The sequence below is a fragment of the Manis javanica genome, chromosome 4, assembly GCF_040802235.1.
Source record: "Manis javanica isolate MJ-LG chromosome 4, MJ_LKY, whole genome shotgun sequence".
Lineage (NCBI taxonomy): Eukaryota > Metazoa > Chordata > Mammalia > Pholidota > Manidae > Manis > Manis javanica.
Genome location: NC_133159.1, coordinates 17,286,520 through 17,308,945, shown reverse-complemented (window position 1 = coordinate 17,308,945; position 22,426 = coordinate 17,286,520). Strand labels below are relative to the sequence as shown.

The 22,426-nt window shown below is 35.4% G+C and overlaps 1 protein-coding gene and 1 pseudogene across 2 annotated transcripts in view; one reads left to right on the top strand and one right to left on the bottom strand.

Annotated features, from left to right (window-relative positions):
- HNRNPR (heterogeneous nuclear ribonucleoprotein R) overlaps nucleotides 1-22,426 on the top strand; it is a 36,996-nt gene that overhangs the window by 1,626 nt on the left and 12,944 nt on the right. The window contains exons 2-7 of one of the 2 annotated variants that reach the window (XM_017650506.3): nucleotides 1,697-1,865; nucleotides 4,114-4,232; nucleotides 4,859-4,966; nucleotides 7,522-7,635; nucleotides 20,373-20,549; nucleotides 22,127-22,262. In XM_017650506.3, coding sequence (XP_017505995.1) covers nucleotides 1,709-1,865; nucleotides 4,114-4,232; nucleotides 4,859-4,966; nucleotides 7,522-7,635; nucleotides 20,373-20,549; nucleotides 22,127-22,262 — 811 coding nt within the window. In that variant the 5' untranslated portion in view covers nucleotides 1,697-1,708. The remainder of the gene's footprint in view (nucleotides 1-1,696; nucleotides 1,866-4,113; nucleotides 4,233-4,858; nucleotides 4,967-7,521; nucleotides 7,636-20,372; nucleotides 20,550-22,126; nucleotides 22,263-22,426) is intronic. The other variant, XM_017650508.3, reaches the window with a different exon arrangement.
- LOC108391100 (17S U2 SnRNP complex component HTATSF1 pseudogene) lies at nucleotides 14,197-17,167 on the bottom strand (annotated as a pseudogene).

The window sequence follows — 22,426 nt, the reverse complement described above, 5'->3', positions numbered from 1 at the left end:
AGTTCTGATGATCTTCTGGTTGTATTTGGGGATGGAGGAGCGTGGGAAAACAGAACTATATGTTCATAAAGAGATTTTGGACTTTAAGATGCATCTTTATAGAAATAGGTTGTATTAATCAGTAAACTTACTCATCTTACACTATAAGTAGTTTCTTGATCAAAAGGGTGCCCATTTTGAATGTTTTCGTTTTTGCCAGTTCACCAGATTTTGAGGCTTGCCTTGAGAAACATTTGTCACCCAGAGTTAAACCAGAAAGTCTGCGTCTGTATAGACATTAGTGAGCTATCAAGTCTTAATAATGTTTTGTAATCGTAGGTCATGATATTGTTTATCTCATTATCAGAGTAATAACCTTTTCTGCATTTTCCTCTCATCCTACTTTCTGTTACCTCCTTCCCTTTGGTCTTCTTTCCTTTTCCTTTAACTTCAGTAAGTATCAGTGGACTTTGAAATGAAAACAAGTTGTTTTAAGTCAGAAAACTGCACCTGGTGCATTTGCACTGAGTTTGATAGGCAATCTGAAAGTGTGGTTATCTTAGCGGGTTTTAGTGCTTCTTAGGAAACCTGTATTTTCTTTATAGCTAACTGGGTATCTTGAGTTTCATCAAGAAAAGCAGGCTTCTTCTTGAGATCCACCTCATGTCCTTTATTTCAGTATTTGTTGCAATGTCTTTTTCTGCTGCTTAATATCTTCATCACGTTATAATTTCACCACAGACAAATGCACTTTAATTCCTTGTCTTCTGAGGCAGTATAGAGACTGGCATTGTGTGGGTTTATTATTCTCTCTCTTCAAGGAGTTTTTCAGCATTACATAGAGGTTGAACATACAAAATGATTTGGGGAGGTTAATCTGAGACATCTGACCTGAGCTTATCCTAATTAGGTAACGTTTGTTGAAATTACTTGGAAGAAGTTAGTTGTCCATTCTTCAACATGTTTTTGCAGCTTTATTACTGATAAGAAAAATTCAGTGTGTACTCATGATTTTTTTTTGAAGAAGCAACTTCAACTATAGCCCGCTTTTTCTTTCATGTGAACTTAAAACAACTATTTAGCTTTTAAAGTTGGTCATTTTTTCTTTTAAATCTGTGAATGGGAATAGCAAATTAATTTTAGAACAACAATTAATGTCAAGTTTTTTTGTTTTGTTTTGTTTCGTTTAAGTGAGGTGGAGAAAACCCAAACCACTAGTATGTTGAACTACAGAACAGGGCATTTATTTCACACCAATCTTAGATCTGAAGCAGAGCTAGGAAAATCTGAAAGTTCTTAAACCTTGATTAAGTGGTCTGTGGGTGTTCATTCTGTTTTTAAACCAAACTTTAAAAAACTGTGTAAGAATTGAGAGTTGAGGGGCTCTTTAGGATTTTATGGTGATTTGTTGACATGCTTTAAGGACACAACAGCTGCTTTTGTTAATCAGCGATTTAACCTTCAGTAAATTCAAGCCTTTATTTAACCTAGTGTACATGAAGTTCCTTAAAGATCTGATGCTTCCATGTACATTTTCTGTGGTTTTTACAGGATGATTATTGCAAATTTAGGTCAGATACATCACAAAAGGCATAAAATAATATTTTGATAGAGGTCGTTAGCAGCATGTATACAAATTAGTTTAGATAAATCATGCATTGTCCTACAAACTAGTTATTTCTGGCTTAATGTAATATAGCTCCTGAATTTTTTCCAGCAGCATAATAAAATGGCTAATCAGGTGAATGGTAATGCGGTACAGTTAAAAGAAGAGGAAGAACCAATGGATACTTCCAGTGTAACTCACACAGAACACTACAAGACACTGATAGAGGCAGGCCTCCCACAGAAGGTGGCAGAAAGACTTGATGAAATATTTCAGACAGGTATAATATGCATTTCTTGTTTCTGACTGGTTATGAAAGTGAGGGCAAACCACTTTGAATTTTATAGATTTTTTTTAAGGTTAAATAATACTGTTTCTGATCTATGTAGAGCTAAATGTTTGTTACTTTCCCTTCACTGAGGGCATATTGGGTTTGACTTTGATATTCTTATTTCATTATTTTGAAGCCTTCTTAGTGTTGAATATGCAGTCTTAGTTGTTTCAGAACAGTACATCAATTTGTCTTAGATTTATCACCAATTAAAATATGTCTTAGCGTTCCAAATTTTACATTTTTTTCTTAATCTAAATCAGTCATCATTTTGCTTTTACTTTCTACTTTTATCTTCTTAACGTGATTGTTAAATCAGCTTAGGTCTGATTAGGTGGCACAATAAGAGGGCTAGACTGTAGTGTCTGAAATGATAATATATGAGACTCCTTGAGAGTTTGTGGCCTTTCTAGTTTCTAATGGACAGAAATCCACATCTCTCAGTAATTTGGAAGTGTTTGGTTTGTAACAGCTGCTTTTTATTTTTTAATCTTAGAAGTCCTATGGTTAAGTGTTTAAGCAAATTTGAACATCTTAATATGGTTGGTTGTTAAGTGGTTTGAGTTTTAAAGAGAGAGAAATACTTACCCTTAGGGAGTGTTGTTCATAAATAACGTGTCCTCCTCCTTTAGGGCCATAGATGGAAACTTTCTTCCTGTGTTTTGTGTGCCTATCCAGATTCTGAGAGAGAGAATTGAATTGTTTCACAAACGTGTCTTAAGTACTGTAGTAACAAATATGTTTTTTTGTCCTAAAAAAAAATTAAATCTGAAAAGTTCAGGATAATTTTAGACATTAAAATGACTTCTAAAAATGACTCCTGGGTGATGGTCCCATTCGAAAATCAGTCCTCAGGAACTTCTGTGACATTCTGCCATAGAGAAATGGCAGTCATCTGCTTAGAGATGCTCTCTAGTAGAGTGTTTTGTTATTGATAAGAGGCTGATGGTTTGGGGTGTAGGGTTGGATTGACCGGATTGATGGGTGTCCTGAGTTGTGGCTTTGGGTGGTAGTATGGAATAGTCAAGTAAGGAAACGCCAATTTTTTAGGAATGCTCATTTTGAGCCTTTAAAGCAAATCATGGCAACATTTTTTAAAAGCAACTTTGCAAGTGACAATTACATTTATTTAAAATATATTTACCATATGAAATAAAGTTCTTTTTTGTTTTACCGAAATGGAGTCATTTTTGATGTTAGTTCATATGGACTTGGGGGTTTCAATCCGCCAAATATTTCCATTTTACATTGGATCAATTCTGAAACATATTCCTTATGTGTATGTAGAGAGAGAGAAATATAACAAACTTAACAGACTGAAGTTATATTTTAAATGTAGTAAAGTTCTGTGTGCAGTTAAATATCCTACATAAATAGAATGCAGTGCATATATTTTCTGTACAGTTTACTTGTAAATCCATAGTAAAGTCCTTAATGCCATTTGGAAAAAAAATGTCATTGTAGGTAGTGTTGTGAATGTCATAGCATCTTTTAAATCTCAGCTTGACACATTAGAAGAGCAAAAAAAAAAACGCTTTAAAGTATGACTTTCAGAATTGATTAATCAAGCTGCATTTGCATTTGTAGAAGATTTTAAAATTATGCCTTTCCACATTCTGACTGCAGCAAAATAGATGCTCAGGATAAACAAATGAGTTTCATTTTATCTTTGGTGCTAAGAAGGGAAACCCTTTGACACTTTGGGGAGTGGAAAGAATTATTTAGTAAAAGTGGTTCTTTCGTATTTTTTTCCCCACCTCTTGTGTGGTTAGCAACAATTACAACAGTCCATATAATTTGAAGGTTGATCTTTGGGAAATAAAGTGTATTCTTACCACTTTAACAAATCAGTTATGGTAATGCTTAATCTGTAGTATAGTATTGTTCACAGATTTAACTTCCAAAGACTTAAGCCTTTTGGGGAGTGGGAAATGGGGTTAGGATTTTTGTGTTTTTTGTGGGATATGGGGATTGAAATTCATATTTATAGGTGTTGACATTTATCTCTTTTCATATTTGTACTCTTGACTTTTCTATGTAGTGTTTCTGTAGCTGCCTTTATGCATATAGTTAAATGAAAATGTAGTTTGTTAGTTGATAGTATTGAATATAACATTTCTGGATTAAACTTTGATAGCACAGTTTAGATTATCCCTTTTGTTGAAATAATGTTACCCCTTTTCAATTTAATTTTTAGGATTGGTAGCGTATGTCGATCTTGATGAAAGAGCAATTGATGCTCTCAGGGAATTTAATGAAGAAGGAGCTCTGTCTGTACTACAACAGTTCAAGGAAAGTGACTTGTCACATGTTCAGGTAAGGCCATTTCTCAAAAATGTCTGAACAACTAATAATCTGAAGTTATTTCACCATTACTTTTTTTTTCCTGAGGAGAAGTGGTATTTTTTTTGTTTGTGACTACCTCTGCTTCTTTAAAAAATTAAAGAAAAAAAAAATGTTTTTGAGAGAGTTTTCAGAAGCATGAATATAAAGTAAAAATTTCCCCCTACTCCTTTGTTTTTTGTAAATTATTTAAAAAATTTATAATCTGAGTTAGAGCTTGCTAATGGTTGTTACTAGGTTATTACAAATTTAAATTACTCAGATTTTAAGCATTTTTGGATTATCTGATTCTGTCATGTTATCTTGGAATGAAATAATGTAGGTGGAAGAAATAGTTTCAGAATGTCTGGCAAAGATAGTCCACAAGCATTTCATTTAAGTATCAACAAATGGGAAGTTCAGAAGGTAAGCTCCCTGAGGTCCTGGCTGTCTCTGTTGCTCCAGTTTCTGTCACATAGTAACCACTCAGCAAATATTTGTTGAGTGAATAAATGAGTAAATACTTTGTTGAAATTGTGGTCTTCTGAAATATAATGATGTGTGTGACCTTTCAATAATTCTTGGTGATTCTTTTTCATTGAATTACTTGCCTGTTTTAGAACAAAAGTGCATTTTTATGTGGAGTTATGAAGACCTACCGGCAAAGGGAGAAACAGGGGAGCAAGGTGCAAGAGTCCACAAAGGGACCTGATGAAGCAAAGATCAAGGTAAAACTTGACTTGGATAGTTGTAATGAAATTAAATTTAATGATGAGATGGAATGCTGCTTTTTATGTTTCGTAGAAACGGTTTTCATAGTTGTACTCTAAAAAAAACCTAGTGTTTAAAAATGAAATAATTCAGGGAAAGTTATGTAAGAATTTGGGGGCAAACACTGAATTGTTTGGTGAAAAACCCTGATTTAGACTCTCCTCATTTCTTGTTCTTCTAACTACAAATGATATATATTCATTGGTGCTTCCAATAATAGTTTTTTGGATTGATCAGTTATGTCTCTTGGTTCAGTTTCTTTCCAAGTACTTGGTTTCTTTTTTGGTAAAGAGGTGTTTTATAACTGCTGTCCTTTTGAATTTTTTTATTTATCTCAATTTATTTGTAAACTTAGGAAGAGTAATAGTACCCACCTCATAAGTTGTGAGGATTAAAGCAATTAAGATACATAAAGCACTTAGAATAATGCCTGACATGTAGCAAAAACTGTATAGCTAACCATTATTACTACTAGTAGTATTTAGATAAATTGCTCTGAAAGGTGAATATAGGTCTTTCAGTGAAAGACAGTAAATCTAATTCCTTAATTAAATGGATATTGATGTTTTGCTGCAGTAATAGACTTTCCAATTTGAAATAGTTATGTAATGTTGAAGCTGTTTGAACAGCTGTTTTAAACAGGAAATATAACTTGTAATTTCTGTCACATAACTAGTTTACGTAGTGCTTCTCTGTACCTTCTTTGCCTCATCTGTAAAATAGTATCTTATTCTTAATATTTTTAAATAATTAAATGTGAAAATTCATTTGGTATAATAGTTGCTTTAAAAAAATTACTTTTCATTGAATAGGCTTATGTTATTTCCCTAAAGCTGGCCATTTGTTCTTCGTAAGATGTATATTACATATTTAATGTGTGTATATTACATATTACACAATGTGTAAATGTGTAATTTATTATATATTACATGTATTTCTGTGTTTAAAAGTAGAGCAGCTCTGAGTCATGTTAGAATGTGTACTATACATATATATTATATATTTATTATATATTACATGTATTTCTGTGTTTAAAAGTAGAGCAGCTCTGTTTGAGTCATGTTAGAATGTGGGGCTTAAGGTAACCCAGGAATTCCAGAGTGCCTCCACACATATTTTTGAAAACCACTTAACTTGATGTCTAAAATTTTTTGTTGCTTTCACATTGTATACAGATCTTCCTCAACTTGTGATGGGGTTATGTCCTGATAAATCCATCATAAGTTGAAAATACGGCAAGTTGAAAATGCATTTAATATACCTAACCTACTGAACACTGTAGCCTAGCTTCCCTTAAATGTGCTTAACATTAGCCTACAGGTGGGCAAAGTCATCTGACACAAAGCCTATTTCATATCAAAGTGTTAAATATCTCATGGAATTTATTGAATACTGTAGTGAAAGTGAAAAACAGAATGGTTGCAAGTGTGTGGGTTGTTACCACCCTTGGGGTCACAGGGCTGACCTAGGAGCTGAGGCTCCTTGCCACTGCCCAGCATCATGAGAATATTGTAGTGCATATTGCTAACCTGGGAAAAGATCTAAATTCAAAGTTCGAGGTACGGTTTCTGCTGAATGCCTATTGCTTTTGCACCACTGTGAAGTTGAAAAATCGTAAGTCCAACCATCATCTGTAATTTTTAAAACCCAAAGTGTAAAATTCTCCTCCTCCTAAGATAGATTGCATTTCTTTTTTTGCCATTATGTGCTTTGTTCTTTAGACCTTTCATATAAACACAAATCCTTGAGGGAAGGAACATTACTTTCTTTTTCTATAATTCTTAATACCTAATGTAATATTATGAGGAAGGTTGGTAATGAGAAAACTTGTCTTTAGAAATCTGAGTATACTCATTGGGTAGTTGCCAAATATTTTGAGTCTGTGTTGTATGGAAAACGGTCTGGTTCTTAGAGAGCTTATGGTATAGCAGGAGTACAAAACAAAAGGATCAAACAAAGGTTAAATTATTTGAGTACAATAGAAAGAGTAAGAAGATGTAAGAAATAGTAAGTGAGAGAAGCTGCATGAAGGAAGTAGGACTTGCGGTTTTTATAGATAGAGAGTATTTGAAAAGAATCACTGTTGGATGTACGTATGATATGTAAAAGGAACAAGTAAGGAAAGAGGTCCAGTTGAAGTTGAGGGGGATACAAAATTAGGACTACTGTAGTATGTAAGCATGCATAGGTAGCCTGGGGCCAACTTATGTCTTTCTTTTAATAATCCTTGCCTCTTTTCTGTTCTCATTGATTGATTAAAAAGTGGTATGTGCTCACAGACTTAATTGCCTACAACTCTTTCCATTAAATACATGGAAAGGAGCACTAAAATAAAGTGGGAGACCATGTGTGAGTGGTACCAGTGTGAATTTTTACTTTTTTAACTAAACTAAAATACAAAGCCTAAGATGTTGGGCTACCTTTTGGAAAAGATTAATATACTGATTTGTGTGTGTGAGAGAGATTTAATACTCAAATATAAACATATATATATATATATAATTATCTTTAGGCCTTGCTTGAGAGGACTGGTTATACTCTGGATGTAACCACAGGACAGAGGAAGTATGGTGGTCCTCCACCAGACAGTGTGTACTCTGGTGTGCAGCCTGGAATTGGAACAGAAGTAAGTGTTCTTGAGCCGTTTGCTGAAATCTTTCCAGTTTGTGAATTATTCCATTGACTGTATGATGGGGGAAAATACGTGATTTTCTTGTGAAGTGTAGCTATTATTAGTTTTTTGGATATCCATCTGTTTTTGCTGCCAACATAAGCAAGGATAATGATGTGACTGGTGGATACCCAAACACTTTGTAAAGGAATATAGATTCTTGGAACTGGCTGATATAACCATACAAGTAGCAGCACATCATTTTTTGGGGCTTGGGTTGAGTTTATTAGGAGAAACAATTGCTTTATTCTGTTTTTATGTAAGTATTTTGGAACATGCTTGTCCTCTCTCCCCCCATCAAATGGAAGGTACTCAGTATTTACAGAGACTTATTGGTGAGAGTGGGTAGCACAAGGGAAGGATGTGGAATCAGGTAAAAGGTTGAGCACATTGGTCTGTCCTTAAACAAAGCAGTTCCTCCTCCATCTGTGTTCTCATGAAGATTTCTTTATATGACTTCACGTTAGCTTATTCTAGTCATTTAAATGGAGAAAAGTATATGCCAAAATGTAAGCTCTGTTACAGATAACACTTTCTTTGATTTGGTGTCTCCACTGTCTATATTTAGTGTCTAGCTTAATGCCAGAAACATAATGTAGGCACATAATGTTTGATGAATAACTGGTTATGTTTTTTTCCTTTGAATGCTGAAATCGTGGCCTTGTAACTTAAAATTTAAACTTGGTTAAATGATAATTTTATAGGATTTTCTTTATAACAGTGATAAGGGGTAACTTCCTTAGGTGATAATGTCAGCTAAATATTTAAGTAGTAGTATTATGTATCTCCAATTTATATATTAGAATTCTAAGAAATCTTAAAAGTTTACTCTAATTCCTGTTTGAGTAACTTTAAAGGAAACAGGAATGCCTTATTCAACTGTTACCAATGACACCCTCTTAAAAGCTAAAACTTACCTTACAGATAACCAAAAGGAAAGATTATTTTTAGTTTGTGAGTAAAGGTATCACCATTTAGCATGACTTTTTAGATGTATATCAGAACTAGTTCTAGTTGTCTTCTTTGTGTATAGAAGGGAGTTTACGTCCATTGGTCGTTATTTCCTAACTTCTTTTAAACAATATTACAGTTAATATTCTGTTCCTTAATATTTAACATCATTAAAAGGGGCTCTAGGCATTTTTATTTTATGATACCTGAATCAACTTCATGTGATTGTTTTGAGTTCATTAAATTACTCTAAATTACTTTATATAATTATTGGTAGAGTTATAATTGGGAGTCTGAACCATCTAAGTTCCTTACAGGAGTAAATGTCATGAAAACATTATATAGAAGTGAATAATACTTGGACCTTTTTTCCATTTTTATCCTCTTACTAGTCACCCTCTGCCATCCTTCATCTGTAGTGTTCAACTTACGTTGTGAACCCTTTCAAATCTGCATTTATATTTTATTTACTTTTTAAACATTATAGAAATACAGTTCAGCTTTTACTTGGATTTTGAAGGCATATGTATTTTTTCTAATGGTTTGAAATAATTCTTAGAATCAGGAATTTTTTTTACCTTAAACCCTCATATAAAATGAATAACTCTGTCCTTTGTACTTTGCTTGCTCTTGAGGCAGGCTTTAATACTTGCAAGAGGGGAATACAGTTTGAAAAATCTATACCATTCAGGATGTGGTATCCTTGTTAGTATTTACCAGTTATTTATTTATCTTAGTCTCGTTTCTTCAACCAGTTACAAAATCCTTAGGAGTAAAAATTAAGTCTATGAAACACTGTTACATTCTTTACATTGCCCAGTACAACCTGGTATAAAATTAGTTGGCTGTATTTCCTAATTATAGAAGCAAATGTTTTTAGCCCATTAGATTGGTTTCATAAATGAGCTCATTAATGGAGACTTATTTTATCTTTACTTTATATAGGAAAGGAACGAGTTTGCTAGCACTCTTTTTAATATTTCACTGTAAGCACTTGAGCAATTTAATAGGATAAACTATTTTGAGTATCCAGTTATAAACAAATAATTGCTTATCTAATTATTAAATGTGTGTACATTCTTTTGTATTCATTGTCTTCAGAAGAAAGGTGCATTTTCCCATATATTAGGTATCGTAATATACAGAGGTATTGTTGAAGCAAAGTTTTTGTATGAAATAACCAGCCTAAGCCACTCCTCTTAAGCAGTTTGTTATAACATAATCCCAGTGTAAAGTTTTCAATTCCTCCCATAAAGTTAGATTTCATGAGATTTAGCCTATACTTATTGAAAGTTAAAGTTTTGAAAAATCACAGAAATGAGGTTTTTAACATATTGGGCTGCTGATTGAATAAACAAATTTGTTGTAATTGGTGTCATTTTTCATGCTTTGAGATTTTGGATTTTGTTATTTTAGGTTTCATTACAGTCATTAAAAGTTTTTAGGTCTTCATTCAGGAAGTTGAAATTAGTGTCAGTGCTTAAGACTGACAATGTTAAAATGATGAGAAGACTCTGAGGTTTCAGTTTTGGATTAAATCTGTGTAAATTAATCCTATAAATGAGCATCCATTAAAAGACATTGTTAAGCATTGTCCTGAGATGTGACATATACAAGAATGATAGGTATTAATTTTTTTTTTTAATTCAGGTATTATTGATGTACACTCTTATGAAGGTTTCACATGAAAAAACAATGTGGTTACTACATTTACCCCTATTATCAAGTCTCCACCCATACCCCAATGCAGCCACTGTCCGTCACTGTAGTAAGATGCCACAGATTCACTATTTGCCTTCTCTGTGCTACACTCACACCATGTGCACTAAACATAATACCCCTCAATCCCATTCTCCCTCCCTCCCCACCCGCCCTCCCTTTTGGTAACTGCTAGTCCCTTAGAGTCTGTGAGTCTGCTGCTGTTTTGTTCTTTCAGTTTTGCTTCGTTGTTACACTCCACAAATGAGGGAAATCATTCAGCACTTGTCTTTTTTGTCTGGCTTATTTCACTGAGCATAATATCTTCCAGCTCCATCCATGTTGTTGCAAATGGTAGGATTTGTTTGTTTCTTATGGCTGAATAATATTCCATTGTGTATATGTACCACATCTTCTTTATCCATTCATCTACTAATGGACACTTAGGTTGCTTCCATATCTTGGCTATTGTAAATAGTGCTGTGATAAACATAGGGGTGCATATGTCTTTTTCAAACTGGGCTGCTGCATTCTTAGGGTAAAATTTGGGATTCCTGGGTCAAATGATATTTCTATTTTTAGTTTTTTGAGGAACCTCCATATTGCTTTCCACAGTGGTTGAACTAGGTTACATTCCCACCAGCAGTGTAGGGGGGTTCCCCTTTCTCCACATCCTCACCAGCATTTGTTGTTCTTAGTCTTTTCGATGCTAGCCATCCTTACTGATGTGAGGTGATATCTCACTGTGGTTTTAATTTGCATTTCTCTGATGATTAGTAATGTGGAGCATCTTTTCATGTGCCTATTGGCCATCTGAATTTCTTCTTTGGAGAAGTGTCTGTTCAGATCCTCTGCCCATTTTTTAATTGGGTTATTTGCTTTTTGGGTGTTGAGGCATGTGAGTTCTTATATATTTTGGATGTTAACCCCTTGTTAGATATGTCATTTACAAATATATTCTCCCATACTGTAGGATGCCTTTTTGTTCTGTTGATGGTGTCCTTTGCTGTACAGAAACTTTTTAGTTTGATGTAGTCCCATGTGTTCATTTTTGCTTTTGTTTCCCTTGGTAGATATTTTGAAATGTATTTTTTCATGTGTCTTGGCTCTTGAACCTAGTGTGGTTATAATGTCTTTGTATTCTTAAGCTGGTATTGTAAAACTGTTTGGAAAGCAAATTTTGTTTTAACTCTTGTTGACATAAATGGAGATCATGGACATTATGGCTGTATAATAGGCTCTTTAAAAAAAGCATGGCACTGATGTTCTGTGGAGGAATTCAAAGGAAATGGTAGATTGAAATCTCATTCTTTGTAATATTAACTCAGAGAAATGTTTACAGAACCAGTGTATTTAACAGAGAAGACCTAAAAGTATATGACTTAGTAGCTCCTTAATTAAATTATATATAACAAAAAGCCTCTGTGTTTGTAAAATAGCAAGTAGGAGCTGGATAATGGAAAAACCCTAGTAAACAGTAGGAAGACTGTTGAGCTGCCTGTTATTTGTTACTTTTTGGGTCTCAGAGGGCTTCCTCTATCTATCACTTTAGAAGTATTCTCTCGAAAGATAGTAGACAGTCAAAACACTTACCAGATAGATGCCTACGTAGTAAAGAAAGAACGAGTGTTCAGTATTCACTAGATTCTCTTGGTTCTGGAAGAGGGAGGATTTCCTAAGTCCTGAGTTATAAACTGATCTTGAAATGAAGCCATCTCCCATTCCTCAGATGAGTCAGTATTTTTGGCCTGTTTTTTCATGGACCCCAGTGATTGTAATACTAGGGACTTTGTTGATTTTTCTTCTAAAGTAAAATAGTATTCTTACGGATTATCTGTAGGTTCTAACATTCAAATGATACTATAGAGTATAAGGACCTTGCCCTTATGAATCCTTTTGTAAAGTGATTAGTAATCATTAAATTATTTTCCCTGAAAATACAGGTTTTTCATTTTAGGTTTGCTTAATAGGGAAAACCCTGTTTGGTTCTAAAAATAAAGGCACAGTGTCATATAAGTAGTATACTAATCTGATACTCAGTTAACTGTCAAATATATTTTCATAGTGCCACTGTATGTGTTCTGGCTTTGCTTTACATACATGTATTTGTATCGTGCAGAGATAAAATAATGGATAGCGGACAGTTAACTATAAAGCCCTATTGCATTCTGTTATGAAGCAGAATTTACTTCCCAAAACAGTTTCTAAATATTCAAATACAAATATCCTCAAATGCAATAATACTCTAATCAGATGGGGCCAGAGAGCCTAACCACAATATAAGAACACATTTCAGAATGAAAACCAATTATCCTTGTGTATTTCTTGTCTCAGGGTACCTTTTGTTGGTATTTTTTTTTTTTTTTAGTGCTATGCTCTTTTAATGAATGCTCATTTATAGGGCTGATGATACCGGGTAGTACAGCTAACGCTAACACCAGTTGGTGTTGTAAACTGGATGTTTTGAAGGCAGATAAAACAGAATTTATTGATGAGTTGGATATGGGGATATGAGAGAAAAAAGCCAAAGATGACTTCAGGGCTTATGACCTGAACAGCTTACAAGGATGGAGTTTCCATTTATTGAAATGAGGAAGGCTGTAGGCAATAGCAAATTGCAAGATTGAAAGGTAGTAATTCAGTTGTGGACATGTTATGAGTTAGATGTCTCTTATATCTGTGGATCTGTTGAGTGAGCAGTTGCTTATATGAGCCTGGAGTTAAGGGGGAAAGTTCTGACTGGTGGTTATAAATGTGGGAGGCATAAGAACCTAGATATTATTTGAAAACCTTGAGCTTGTCCTGCCTGTATCCACCCTCTCCCCATCTACTCTGCTGGTTCACAAGCTACCCAGCCTATAGCCCAAGTCACATGTCTCCTCTGCAAGCTTCCACACAGGGCAGAGGTGGGATTCAAAGCATGGCTGGCTCATTCCTCTGAGGCCCAACCCATTTCCACCCCAATTGACTCCTTCGTCAGGGTTACACCCATCCTCTGAGCCCCAGTTCCTTCACCCAAGAAATGAGGCTAAGAAGAACTCTTTCTTCTGGGGGCTGTGAGTTACATGGGGTAAAGGGTGAGGAAATTGAAGATGGAGAGACTATTTTTTAACCCATCAAATTAGCAAAGGTTTTTAATTGATAATACTTGGTGCTGGTGAGTACATGATTCAATGAGACATTTTCATATCCTGCTTCAGAGACTGTATGCCAGTACAATATTTATGTGGGGTTATTTGAAAGTATATTGCAAAGGATGTGTCAAAGTATGTAGGCAAATCTACAGAGATAGGGCTTGGAAAAAAACAAAAACAAAACCTTGAGCTTGGATATGGTCACCAAGGAAGTGTATATAGCTAGTGAAAAGGTCTAAGATCTGATTCCTGCAGCCCCTCAACATTTAGAATTTGGGGAGATAAACTAGCAAAGGAGACTGAGAAGCAAGAGCCAGTGAGTTAAGAGAAAACCAGAGGTGTGGTATCTCAGGAGTGAAGTAGTTTTCACAGAAGGAATGGAGGTCAGTTATATCAAACTTCTAAATAAAATGAGGGCTGAGAATTGATACTTGCTTGTGGCAAAATGGATGTCATTAGTGACTTGGACAAGAATGGTGGTGAAAGCCAGATTTAGAGAAGATTCGAGATGGAAAGATACGGAATTTGAGACAGCTCTCTTGAGCAGTTTTGCTAAAAAAGGTAGCAAAGAAATGGAACAAAAGCTGAAAGGTGTTGCCGTCAGGATGTGTTTTTGTTTTAATTTAAATTTAGGGGAGAAATTTTAAGATACTTGTGTGCTGATAGGAATGATCCATTATAAATTAGGAAATTGATGGTAAAATTATTGCTGGATTGGGTGTCCTTAAGTAGGGGAGAAGGGATAGGATCTGTGCAAAAGTTAACAATCTGAGGTAGATGTTCATTCATTCAAAGATGAGGAGCTACTATATCCTAGGCATTGTGTACAGTACTGGGAGTAAAAGGAGGAATAAGATGCGGCCTCTCTGCTCACATGGAAATTGAACCCTCTTGTTGGTATTATTCCCAGATGAGGATATTGAGACTCACTGATTAGGAAACTTGCTCAAGGTAATTAAAATGTAGATTTGAATCCAATGTAAGTTAAAACTATTTCTCACATTCTCTTTACCTTCATAGCTATCACTCTACTATTCCAGACCACCATCAGCCCTTGCCTGGATTGCCCTGTTAACTTGACTGGTCAGCCTGTTTCTGCATACATTCAATTTTCTACTTAGCTGCCAGCCTGTTTTTTTTTTTTTTTTTTGGTTTCTGCATATTAACGACTCATTTTTATTTTTGAATATCACAAATTTCAATCAGAATACCTTAAATATTAGTCTGCATGCATTTAACAAATCTGACAAAGGACAGTATTCAGTTTACTTGCATTATACTATGAAGTTTTAACTGAACAGCCAATTAACATTTAAAATTACTAAGTGCATGTAACAATGAAAACTTCAGTGCATTAATTTGAGACATCCTACCATATGTACACGTTTATGTAACACTAATAGTAATTACCCTCGAGCATAGGCAAAATGCAGATGGAGGAATCACCGTAAAAGCAAGTTTAGGGATTAAATGTAATTGTTGACATCACTACTGAGGACAGACTGCTGCCTGTGGACAGGGGCCCTTCTTCCTTAACATTCCTGAAACCACCTGTAGTCTCTCATTAGAGTCATCAAACAGCTACTCACTGGAATCCTCGTCATCCGTTTGTTGTTAGAGTTGTCATCTTTGAACATATTTTCATCTACATCTTCCTTTATATTGCTGCTACTTCTTTTTATCTGAATCTTCAAACATCTTTTCATCTACATCTTTTTCATCATCTTCAAGCCCCTTTTCATCTGCATCATCTTTATCCTTGTTTTCATCTGACTCATCATCAAATACTTTTTCTTACAGCATCTACCTTTCCATCTGATTCTATTTCAAACTCTCTGTCAGATACTTCCTCATCAGATACTCTAAGAGCTGTCATCTTCGTATTCTGATTTCTCAGGTGTCTGAGTCTTCATTGAGAACATTTTTATTAAACTCTTTGTTGGAGCCATCCTCATCAAAATCTTTTTCAAGGCTATTGCCCTCAGGGTTTTTTCAGAGCCATCTTGAAACTGCTTTTCAGAAGTCTTCAGATTCTCTTTCTGAGTCATCTTTAGACTCCTTTTGGGAGCTGTCCTCTTTGGACTCCTTGTCAGGGCCACCTTCAGACTCCTTTGCAAGGCCATTCTCTTCCTAATCATTTCTGAGTTTCTTCTTTTTGTAATCTCTTTCAGGGTCATTCTCTTTAAGACTGCCCTCTTCTAACTCATTTTTGGAACTGTCTTCACCAGACCCTCTTTCAGGGTAGTCATCTTCATGCACTCTTTTAGGGCAGCCTTCCTTAGACTTTCTTTCCAGGCAGCCTTCTTTAGCTTCATTCTGGGGACAGCCTTCTTCAGCCACTTTTTCAGGCCCTCTTTCTTCATCATTCTTTTCAGAAGCATTTTCTTCAACTTTTCCCCCATCTTCTGTGTTTTCAAACTTCTTCTTTTTTCATCTACATGTTCATCAAATGCCATTTCCGTTGTAGCTTCTTGAACATTCATTTTGGATGTGCTAGGGTGCTCTGAAAAATGCCTTACTCTAGAAGGCCCTGCCCTTTCTGAAGCACAGACAGAATTTGAACACCAAAGGCCCCTGTTGGCCTCAGGAGCATTGAGGAAAGCCTCCCATCCTCTCAGCCCTTCCTCCCTTTCTCTTGTGGTCTCCTCCACCTGATAATCTGTACTCCCATCCCTTGCTTGGGCAGTGATTTGACGGCCACTGAACCACCTTCCATTGAGGGTTTGAATACAATAGTCAGCTTGGTCTGGATCCCTGAAGGACACAGAGGCCACACCACCTGGATGTCTGTCAAAGAGAAAGAGCTTCCTAATTTGTCCAAACTTTAAACACTCTTCTTGAAGGTCTTCTCTGATCTCATTCAGTACCAATGGATCATCCTCAAAATCCATAGGATGAAACATACTTTTGATGATGACAGCTTGCTTGTGACACATTCGAGATGGTCCAGCTCTTCTCTCAGGTCTCCAATCCAACTGCTTTTGTTGCAGAGACAGCTTTTTCTTAGAGTCTTTGCACTTCTTCTTTGAGGCATTATATTCCCCCTTCAATTGAAACTTTGCCACGTCAACATGTAATTTGTAGCCTCTAATTTCATCTTAATCCAAAAGTTTTAATGCAAGGTCCAAAGATTTCGTCTTCAAATAACAGCAAAGCCCATCTCCTTTAAGGTTTCCTGGATTATCTTTGTAAAGCTTGACCTTAAATTCTTTTGTTTGAGGCTCTCTCATAATAATGTCAAACTTGGACATGAGCTATGTAAATTCATCCACTGTAATGTCTGGAGGCAAACCAGACAAATAAACACTTGCGTTTCTGTCTTCAACACGAAACCATCCTGATTTGGCCTTTCTCTTTTCTCCCCTCTTTTTTGGGATCACTGGGTTCAGGGTTTTTTCTTTGCAGAGGTTTCTCTGCAGTCAGAACACTGACATCTTGTATATTTGTGGTAGAGCTAGATGCACCATCACTAGAAAAGCTGTAATTGGCCTGATAGGTAGCAATGAAATCTTCATTGATCTTGGGGAACCAAGTCTTTTTGTCTAGGTCCCACTTGTAGGGGGGTGTCAGTCGGCTGCTGCCCGAAAGAAACAGTTTCTCTGCTGGGATCTTTTTGGGTATTGCTGTTTTTCATGTTTCCATACAGTTCACAGCTGATCATCAAACCGGGTTTTGTTGTTTCCTTCCGAGTTATTGCCACTCATGGTGCCAACTTAGCCCGGAGGCAAGGTCCAGGCAAGCGAAGAGGCTGAGTTGGTTGGTGCTGGTGGGCTCTGCCGACCTTGAGCGCCTCCGCTGATCCAGGGCGCAGCGGGATGGCGCGTGTGCACTGCAGCCACCCACCGGGGCTGAGACGACTGCGGTTCCGGCGGCAACGTCTGGAAGTAACTTGAAAACGGAGGCCCGCCCAAGGTGACGCAGTCAACATTGTTGCAGCTGCCAGCCTTTTATAACATAAGTTATACCCGGCCACTCACTTGTCTACTCAGAATTCTCCGAAGTCTACCCAACACATTTGAAATAAACTCCCAACCATGGTTTAACTTGATCTGGCCCCTTAGGCGCTCTTTTCCAACACTGTCTCTGGTGGGGACCTTCTTTTCCTGTCAGTAGCCTATTTGCTGTTCTTCAGATATGTCAAGTGTACTTAGATCTTTTTGTATTTGTTCCCTTACCTTGGAATGCCCTTCCCTCAGATTTTTAGTCGATTTTTTTCCCCCTTAGGTCTTACTTGTAATTCACCTCAGAGAGGCCCTCTGAATGAAAATCCAACCTCTTCATCATTTATCTCCTTTCCTTTTATTTTTCTTGGTCTTATAACACCTCCTGAAATCATTGTTGTTGTTTCTGTTTATCTCTACCTGTAGAATATGAGCCGCTTTATGAATGCCTGGACCATGTCTGTGGTGTTCACTGTAACTCTAGAACTTAAGAAAAATACACATGAGTTCAAGGTGTATGTGATTCCATGTCCCATGTTTGGATGACTTCTGTGAATAGGGAGGGAGCAAATTGTATAGTCTAGGTATTATGCATTGGAACAACTTCAAGCCCATTCTTAAAGGATTAATTAGAGATGGATGGGAATAGGAGGGATTTAAAATATTTGAGATTTTTGTTTATGGGACCATTATTTCCTCAGTCACCTTGTGGGGGGGGATGCAGTAGATATTATTCTCCCAAGAGAAATGGGGGAAATCAGAGGAGCTGGTTGACAGGGTATGTTTTAGTCATTTTGACTTTTGGAAGAAGGACACGCTTATTAGAAATATATGATGTCTTAGAATAATTAGGAAATATAAGAAAGAGAATAAAATTAGAACCATTTTTTCATGCATTGATAAACCACTGTTAGTGTTTGGTCATCCATATTTATACATCTGTATTCAAAAAACAGGACTGATATTGTTAGACTTACTGATGATTTAAGGTAAAATCAGGACAACCAAAGGAAAATGTATATTAGTAAGCAGTCGGAGATAACAGAGTGAGGGTGTGAGATGTAGATCTGGAAGATGACTGACTGTATAGTTGTGGGCTTTGGGGATAGGTATGATCTTTAAAAGTTAAGAAAATACAGAGATTAGGAGACAATATAACTTGGGAAACACAGATATCATGTGATAGTTGAATCACCAAGGAAAGGATAGAAAAGTAATTAAAGGTAAGAAGAGCAGTTAGAAGAGGATTCTGAAACTTAAGGGAAGAGAATTTTTAGGAGGTAGCATCACTAGAGTTAACATTTGTTGAGAAGGCAAGGATGATGAAACTGAGGGGGAAAAAAAGATTTTTAAATTTGATCGTTAGAAGTCCATTAGCAACATTTGGGTATACAGTTTAGAGTTAGAGGAAGACGCCAATTTTAGAGAGTATAGATGCCAAGTGTTTTTCAGAGTGAGCACTCACCTGATGGTTTTGTAGGGATATCACTCAGATGACACCTTAGATGTTCATTTAGACTTCTCTGTAGCTGCACAGTACCAAGCAGATTGTATATGTGTTGAAAAGAATAACTGTGTGAGTAGAATAAAACAAATGGGCCATATGTTCAAAACATTTAAAAGTGAAAGGAATATGTAATATAGGCTAAAATAAAGTAAGGGGTTTTTGTGTTTTGTTTTGTTTTGTTACGGGAGATTTGGCATGTTTGAAGACAGGAAGGAACCAGTGGGAAGAAAGGATGTACTGAGCAAAATAGAGTTGAAGAAACAAAGGTGTGCAGTTATTTCCAGGAGAAAGGGGTGAAAAGAAATAGGCTTGTTTATTCGGGTTAAGGAGTAAACCTTGGAAAGGAAGTAAATCTCTTTCTTTGATGTATAAAGGTAAGATATAAAAATAGGTATTGAGAAATGTTTTTAAGGCTGAAAGGGAAGAATATGAGGAAACCAATGCTTTTCCCAGGTGACCTCCTTGGAATGAGTCTTGTTAGTAAATGAGGATTGGAGACCTTGAGGTAAAAGAATTAGAATAGCTGTTGTGCGAGAATTATGCTATGGCTTCAAAAAAAGACAGCAAGTTTTATCAGACAGCAGTGAAGGTAAAACTGATTATTTTGAAAAGCATTGACCTAAGATAGCACAACAGTTGTAGAATTTAATATCAGAAGCTTAATACCCAATGATTTTGTCATCTTTTGGATTGCTGTTATTACTTCATTAATCAGGTTATTTTTCAGAATATGAAATGTTGATGTAGATGAGTTTTACTAGAAAATTCATGTCATGCAAACATTAATTTACTCTTTAGTGAATTGCAGATTATTTTAACACATTGTTTTTAGTATTGCTGACATGGAATCTTGAAGAAAGTTAAGGTCTGATTAAATACTGAAAAAGTTTCTAAATGTAACCCTGCTTATATAATTTTAATTAAGATAGAGCACCAGATTTTCAAATGGTGAAGCTTTTTTCATACCTTAAAGTATAGTATTCTAATAAGAGAATGGGATAGATTAAAGCATTGGAGTAATAAAACTAAATAGTTTTATTTAGTTAAGTATAACTTAGTAAGAATAAAAAACTAAAATAGTAAGGATTTTAGAGTTGAGAAAACTTGCAGAGCTCTTTGGTCTTTCATTCAATTATTGTTTTTATACAAATGCAGAAATGTATTTCCTGAAGATACATGTCCTTTATTCTGCTTTGTGAGAAAAAGACAAATTATAAAAATGAAAGATTTTGAGTTATTAGTTAACAAATTTTGCACACTTCGGTTTACATTTTTCAGTTGTTTTATATTGATGACTCTAAGGCCATCATAATAAAAATTAGAGTTAGCTCCATAAGATTCAAATTGTCCGTATTCCTTCTTAACCATATTTGTGCTTCCACCCCTTAAAAGGCAGTTAGGCTTCATGACTTTGAAATGAAATGTTTATTTTGGGGTTCTAATATACAGGTTTTATTTTAGGTCTTTGTAGGTAAAATTCCAAGAGATTTATATGAGGATGAGTTGGTGCCCCTTTTTGAAAAGGCAGGTCCCATTTGGGATCTACGTCTTATGATGGATCCACTGTCTGGTCAGAACCGAGGGTATGCATTTATCACCTTCTGTGGAAAGGAAGCTGCACAGGAAGCTGTTAAACTGGTATGTAATAAGCGAATACCTCTCCTCTGGCAGGTCATTATTTGAAAGAATTACCTCAGTTAAAAATGTTTGCAATTAACGTTTCATTTTCCTTAGTTTTTGCTTTGAATGTTTTTATATTGACTGAGTTGGTATGTGACCTTTGCTCTTTTTTTCTGACTGTAAAAGTAAAAAGGAATGAAAACACCCAAGAAAAGTGTTAAAGCTGCCATAATTCTGGGAAAGCTTTCATTAGATTGATTAGTATCTTAAAGTTTCATTTGAATATTTAGCTTCTGCAGTTCTCTCTTGATTTTAGACAAAAAAGATGCCAATTCCTGCTGTCAAATGTTAGGACAGGATTCTGAAAGAGTAATGAAGGCTGGGATGAGTTCTTGGGGACAGAAGAATGGGTAACAGTGATTTTTTAGGACACAATTTAGGAAATGATTGTAGTTCAGTTTTATTTTTGTCACAGCCTAATCGTACAATTTATTTTGTAGGTGTTCTTTTTGTTTCCAGGCCCTTCAGTCCTCTGTCTTTAATCTTTTTCTCTTTTTCTATTTTATTACCAGTCTTCTGTAATGTAGTAATTTCCTTTCTGTAAGACCTTTTTATTTTTTGTTTTTATTTCAGAGTAGTAGTAGTAGTAACAAGTTGTGTGAATTAAGTATATCTCCTGTCCTGCTGTATTAAGATACAACCATCTTGGTAACTTAAAATAACAATGTTGCTTTTTGGCAATCTCTTTTTGCCAGGTATCTAAAGGCCCCACTGAGTCTAGGTCTAGCTCTTTTAGAAAGAGTACCTCTTTCACCAAGCCTTTTGGTTTCAATACTAACCTCTGAAGTATTCCACTTCTAGTTTGACCCAGATTTAGTTTTCATTATGGACTTTTCCTTCCAACTTGTTTATGTAATATTGAGAAGTTTTCAAAGCTTTGTTTCCTCATTTTTGGCAAAGTATAGGTTATTTTATTTTATAGTTTTGTATCTTTTTGTAAGCTAATAGGTAAGTAATGTTAAGGCATAAGGTGCTAAAGTTTATCAAAAAGACCCATACCATAATGATTTAAATAAAACATTTTTTATTTCTATCATTTCATGTAATTTTGAAATTACTGTGTTGGATAGGTAGTATAAAATTTTTCTTGCATGTATGTGGAATTCTGTTCTGTGTATACTGTGAAATTCTTACAAATTTCTTTTGCACTGATAGTTGTTAGTCTTTATTGTTATTTTACTTTTGGCTTGTTTATACCTAATTTATCTCCAAGGACCCTGCAAGATCAGTCTTAGGTACTTTTTCTGAAATTCTCTAGAAAAAATATTTTCAGATAGATAAAATTGAAATATGAAATAATATATTTAAAAAATAAAGTGAATGGCTGAGTCATTAAATATGGAGGAGCAGTGAAGGTTAAATGAGAGACTGTAACAAGTTTAAAAATACACATTTATATAGTGGCAAGCATGAGAGAACTTGGTGAGTTCATGAAGCAGGGAGTGTTTGACCTTAAATTGTTGAATTTTTTTAGATTGCGATCTGTTCTGAGTTTGGGGTGGTTGTGGGTTGTCTGGATCTTTTCTCCTTTGCAGTGTGACAGCTATGAAATTCGCCCTGGTAAACACCTTGGAGTGTGCATTTCTGTGGCAAACAACAGGCTTTTTGTTGGATCAATTCCGAAGAATAAGACTAAAGAAAACATTCTGGAAGAATTCAGTAAAGTCACAGGTAAAACGAAAATGTATTTAGAAGTTAGTTTTGGGAAATCTGGTACTATTTATAATTGCAAAAAACGGAAATGTGTGTATTAATCTGAGAATTCAGTCACCAGTGTCTAAATTGCCTCCTTTTTGCTTTATAATGGTTTGGACTAGGCAGGTTCCCTCATACCC